Source organism: Chelonus insularis, unplaced genomic scaffold (genome assembly GCF_013357705.1).
Source record: "Chelonus insularis isolate UGA/USDA-ARS -01 unplaced genomic scaffold, ASM1335770v1 contig_218_pilon, whole genome shotgun sequence".
Classification (NCBI taxonomy): Eukaryota; Metazoa; Arthropoda; class Insecta; order Hymenoptera; family Braconidae; genus Chelonus; species Chelonus insularis.
This window is the reverse complement of record NW_023276433.1, coordinates 12,560-18,708: the sequence shown is the minus strand read 5'-3', so window position 1 is coordinate 18,708 and position 6,149 is coordinate 12,560. Positions and strand designations below refer to the sequence as shown.

The 6,149-nt window shown below is 35.6% G+C and overlaps 1 protein-coding gene across 1 annotated transcript; it reads right to left on the bottom strand.

Moving 5' to 3' along the window:
* Nucleotides 1-501: 501 nt before the first annotated feature.
* Nucleotides 502-3,534, bottom strand: LOC118064498 (uncharacterized). The gene is made up of 3 exons (XM_035079139.1): nt 3,298-3,534; nt 2,467-3,151; nt 502-2,378 (listed from the first exon to the last, which is right to left on the bottom strand). Exons 1-3 carry the CDS (start codon nt 3,532-3,534, stop codon nt 502-504), a joined length of 2,799 nt encoding a protein of 932 aa, XP_034935030.1.
* Between the last annotated feature and the right edge of the window lie 2,615 nt (nt 3,535-6,149).

Genomic DNA, 6,149 nt, shown 5'->3' with positions numbered 1-6,149 from the left:
AGTTAGGTCTAGGCGTAGGTTGCAAATATTTACATTTGATCTGTGATGTTGAACCGAGTGAAATTTCGCCTTTATCTTACCCTAATGCTGGTTTTAACACATTAAGCTACGATTGCATCACATATGTTGATTGTTTTAAGAATAAATAAAAAAAATATTTATTTTGGGTACATTTATTTTTTAGTTTGTAATTTGTAGTCATTTTGTTCATATTGAAACTTTTTACACCTTCCGATAGAAGGCGGGCTGAGAGTTAGCCAAAGAAGAGACAATCCCTCTTGGATGACCACTACCCTTTACTGCCATACATATAATATATAAAAGTATAAAAATATAATCAAGTCTTAATACAATATAGTAACACTCTGAATATACCGCCAGGCGGGAACTTCAAACTACTATTTTTACTGGAGTTGAAAGAAAGAATGTAACTGAAAGATATTCTAAGGTTTTTTAACACAACTAAAAAGTCTAAAATATAAATGCGAACTCAAAACAACGTTAAATACTAATGTCAATAGAATTTATAAACTTAGCAATCGCTTCAATTACTCCACGTTTCATTGAATGTAAACAATATTCTAAACTATACGGTGGGAAACATTCAACTTTAACTAAATCTTTAATAAAACATTCTCTTGTAACACTAAATCTTTGGCATTGCCAAAAAATATGGTTTTCATCTTCTTCAAACTCTCCACATTTACAGGTACGACATGATACAATATTAAATCTATTTAAACTAGTGGCGAGAGAAGTGTGACCACTTCTTAGCCTATTTATAGATACCACAGATTTTCTCCTGAATCTGTAACCGTGAAACCGAGGATACGCACTCTCTTTATAATAATTGTTGAAATAATTAATCCCTGTAACTTTACCAGTCTCATTACACCAATTATGAAACTCTGATCTAATTTTCTCTTTCCAAGAAGCCTTCAAGTCCGAACTCGGAATGCTCAGCACACAATCTCTACCATTAATTACACTATCTTTAGCCATTTCATCTACAATTTCGTTATTGACTATACCTTTATGGGCAGGTATCCAATAAAAACTTATTTGTTTGTTAGAAGAAGCAAGCTCTAACAGTAAACTTTTGATGCTGAAAATTATCGTAGATTTTTTCCATGGTTCAGTTTTGGACTCCAAAGCCTTCAATACACTCATTGAATCCGAAAAAATTGCAAAGTACTCACTGGAGCTCTCTTTAATGCTAACCAATACCTGCCAAATTGCCATTGCTTCGGCTGTGAAAATGGATGCATATTTACTAGTTCTGAATCTTCCTTTAATTTCGTCTTTTGGTCTATAAGAGGCTAAACCCACAAATAGTTCACCTTTGCTTTTAGAACCATCAGTAAACCAGCATTCTGCTTGCTCAATCACTTCCTTAAAAAGCTCCAAAAATGTCTTCATCTTGTTAGATGAATTTTTAATTTTCAATCCTTCATCAAAAGACACATTAGCTCTTATTAACACTGACTCAAGCGGAAAACTATAACAACTTGGCTTATCCGACTGAAATAACAAATGACCAATAGGTACGACTTCTTTAAAACAACTGATTATCAAAGGTTCCGCCGTTTTAGTAATTCTTCCAGGATTTTCTCTAGACTCATTTAATATCTCAAGTAACTTTGGCAGTGGATGATGTTCCAATGAAAACGTGCGAGCAATATAATTAAGACCCAAGTATTTAAAACGAAGATCCAGTGGTAATTCTTTAGCTTCAGCCAACAGTAAATTTGTTGGCGTAGATTTTCTATAGCCCATCACAATTTTAACTACACTAAATTGCAGACGGTCTAACACCAATTTAAGTTTCGGCTCTAAAGGGCAGAAAAGGAAAGCTCCATATTCTATCCTCGATCCGACCAGCGCTCTATACAAATTCAGTAATACTTTGGGATGCGCACCCCACCAAACTGATCTTAAATACTTTATAATAGCTGCCGGATTAGCGCATTTCTTTTTAATTTCTTCAATTTGCTGAATCCACTCGAGGCCAGAGTCAAAGATGATGCCTAAAAATTTTACCGCCTTAACATCAGAAATAACCTTGCCATTGACCGACATAAACCAATCCTTATTTCTTACTTTCTTGTCATTGCTGAAACCACAAAGTTTGCACTTCTCTGGAGCTAATTGCAAACCACTTTGACTGAAAACTTCTGTCACATTTGTCAAAGACACTTCCAATGACCTTATACTAGCTCTTGGGTCTCTATTCGCACTGTACAGTGCAACATCATCTGCATATTCCAAAACCTTAGAATCCTGACTCAGGCAACTATGAAGTTGTGCCGTGTATATTGCGTATAGAATAGGGCTTAAAATACCGCCCTGTGCTAGGCCTCTCCAAACCTCTCTCTTCTCTGACAAATCACCAAATCTGACGTGTAAGATTCTATGGCTTACAATGTTGTATATAAAATTTAACAAATTTCCTGGAATGCCCAATACTTTTAAAACGCTCTATCAAAACTTCTGACAGCACATTATCATATGCTCCTTTAATATCAAGGAAAATAGCCGCCAAACAATCCTCCCTATCAAAAGCTTGTAAAACTTCTGCTTGCAAAACAGACAGGTTGTCCAAAGTTGAGCGCTGTCTTCTAAATCCAAACTGTGAAGGAGCAAGCTTATGGTGAACTTCCACCCACCAGCACAGTCTATAATTTACCATCCTTTCTAAAGTCTTCAGCATACAGGAAGCCATAAAAATTGGTCTAAATTTGTCACTATTAGCCTTGGGAATGAAAAAAACAGAATAATTTTTCCATTCCACCGGGAAAGATCTCGAGCTAAATATTTCGTTGAATAAAATCAATAAGGATTGCCTCACTGAGACCGACAGCCTTTGAAGAATCCCATAATCTATACCGTCCATACCAGGACTTGATTTTAATTTCACGTTTTTAATAGCCATGTCCAATTCTTCCAACGAAAAAATCAAGTCCAAAGAAGGATCTCCATTAGAATTTTCCAAACCAGGAGAGGCTCCCCTACACCACGAAGGACACAATTGGTCAATGGCTTCCTTAACTCTTTCCATAGAACTCTCTTTATACTCATGACCTGAACCCGGACTATTCCATCTACTTTGGAAGGCTTTGACCTTCTTCCAGACGTACGATTGATTGACATTCTTCGAAAGAGATTCGCAAAATGTAATGAAGCTTTCTCTTTTATTTTTTTCAAGTCTATCTTAGCCTTTGATTTAGCTTTATTATACTCTGTAAAATTATCGGATGAACACCTGCCCTTCACTTGCAGAAATTTCGCCCGACGAACTCTAATCAATTTCTCACAATCCCCATTCCACCATGGAGACGAATTCACAACTGAAGTAATAAACGAAGAGCTTTTATCCTTACCTCTCTTGTCTACACTCTCTCTATTACCTTGAGCTCGAGGAGTTGCTTTGGCGATACAGTTAGAAATCAGATTCACGAACTCAGTATACTTATCTTGGGTGCTAAGACCAATATTCCCAACAATATCTTTAAAAACATGTTCATTCTGCGCCATTAGCTCATCAAACTTTTCCTAGTTGGTTTTAAAATTATGAAGCCTTTATGAACTATGATTATTACTACTGGCTTCTGGCTTTTTATTCAAGGTAATTGAGATTGAAAAATGATCACTACCCCATGGGTCGTCCAACACGGACCATTGATACGATGCAAAGGTATAATGATCCACCAAAGACAAATCTAAACTGTCGTACTTATAACATCTCTTCTTTTGAAAAAAAACGTAGGACTTTCGTCATTGAGCACTCCGAGTTCAGAATCTTCCAATGCTTCTTTTAGCAGATGACCACTTGAACAACAATACGAGCTTCCCCACAGATAATGATGAACATTAAAATCTCCTCCCACAAAAGATCGATCTCCAAATTGGTTAACAAATCGCGACCACTCAGCTTCACGGATACAAACCTCAGGAACCCTGTAACATGACGCAAACAGATACCACTCTTTTTCAATTAACACCTTTATAGCTATACACTCTATCTTACCGTTACAATCAAATATATTATTAACAGTTTGGTATTTAAAATTGTTTCTAATTAATACAGCAACCCCACCATCCGATTGAGCGACTCTATTTTTTCTCATAATATCAAATCCCCTTACAAAAATATTTTTCTCTATATTCAACCAAGTTTCTGATAATAAAATTAAATCATAATCTTTAGCCCTAAACTGAAGCTCAGGAAGCTTCTTTTCAATGCTCCTACAGTTCCATGGCAAAATCCTTAACTTTCTATTTTTGTAAATTCCCATTATTTAATGAAATATGGAGTGAAATTACTTTTCACAGTCTTGGTACTAAGTTTACCACGTCTGGAACATTCGGTATAGCCTCTAGAAGCTCTTTGATGGAAGCTCTACTTTCTTCTGAAACCTCTTCTACTCTCGAACTGGAACCTAATTGCAATATCTTCTTAACCCCTTCTTTTAACGCCACTCTGGAAAATGATTCTTCTTCAACCATCGGAGACAGTCTTGGAAATTGTTTTAATGATTTTTCAGGTACAGATGCTGCCCTTCCTCCTCTCCAGCTTTCTTCAAACGTATTTCTTGCATTAATGAACGACATATTTTCTATCGCCATAATTTTAACCGATCTCTCTTAACTTTGCAATAACCGGACAATCTCGGCTAATACACAAATGATTGCCACCACAATTTATACATTTAGGTGCTACGTTACAATCTTTAAAATTGCCATGTTTAGTTTGACCACAACACAGGCACTTCTCTCTATCTTCTTTGCAAAACTTGCTCGTATGACCTGCTACCCCACATTTCAGACATTGCCTTATACTAGGGATGAAGTAGTCTACTTTAACCTTACAATTCCACAAACTAACCATCTTAGGAACTTGACCGCATCTAAAAGTGACACAAACTGAGAAAGTGTCAGCCCAATCCACTTTGCCATCTGTAAATACTTTACGCCTTAGCCGATATCCATCCTCACACCTGGGGTTACTGGAACAACCATTAATTTCCCTTAACAGATCTTTAACTTCGACATCCAAAGGTATATCTCTTACGATACCTTTACAGAATAGTTTCTCTCTCGGTATGTATGTTTTCCAGTTATTATTCTTTATAATCACATTATCTATCATACTATTGACTTCTTCATACTTATCAAAGGTGATTTGCCAAATTTCTCTAGAAAACTTTTCCAGCAACCTAAACTTTTTAACACCAAACAAATTCAACCGACGAGCCACCTCGATATTCATAAGATTTCTCTTTTTTCTTATCCCCGTTGTTTGTGCCTCTTTATTTCCAGCTTCAAGTACTTCGTTTTTCTTTAAATGTACGATGAACGGGCCTTTATCTGATCCAGTGTAATATATTGGTCTAGCTACAGAACTAGCCGCTTGCGTTGTATAAATACTGTCACTTTTCTTCGTATGACTAGAAACATTACCTGAACCATTATTACTATTGTTCTCTATCTTTCCTTTCTTAGAAACCACAACTTCCATTTCATCTTGACTGCTCTCACCTGTACTAGCACTTTCCCTCGCTCTTATGACACTCCTGCTTCTACTTCTACTTCTTTGAGGAGCGTTACTGCTGTCCGTAATATCTTTCTTATTTCTTTTTTCTTTCTTTTCTCTTTTATTGCCTTTACTTCCTTTACTATTATTAATATTTATATTATCTTTACTATAAGTTTTATTGTCTTTTTTATTATCACCCATAACTATTTCTTTGTCTAAACTGTTCAAAAACCTAACCTCATCCGAGGTTAGTTGTTCGTCTATTCCAATATTCGTATCATCCGCCATCCACCCACTTACTATCAAACAAACAATGCAACTAAAAACAAGTACTAATGAGATAACTTTAAAAATAATAATATTATTGTTGAATGTTTATTTTGTGCGAAAAAGAAAGCCTAAAATCTTTTCGATTCAACTCCGTATACGATATATCAATTATCTCTTCTCAATTTATTAAATAATTGTTTTGTACTACGGAACTCCATCTGACACATACAAAATCACACAAATTTACCATGTCTCGCAAAAGATATCGAAAAAATTATGAATCGTTATGAAAACTCATTTTGTTCGTTTATAATCATGTCATATCTCTGCCATCTAGTGGATT

Coding starts and splice junctions, on each gene's coding strand:
- LOC118064498 (XM_035079139.1), bottom strand. CDS start 3,534: ATGGCGCAGAATGAACATGTTTTTAAAGATATTGTTGGGAATATTGGT. Junction 3,152..3,297: donor ATTGTGAGAAATTGATTAGA/GTTCGTCGGGCG, acceptor TCTCTTTCGAAG/AATGTCAATCAATCGTACGT. Junction 2,379..2,466: donor TTTGATAGAGCGTTTTAAAA/GTATTGGGCATT, acceptor GTGATTTGTCAG/AGAAGAGAGAGGTTTGGAGA.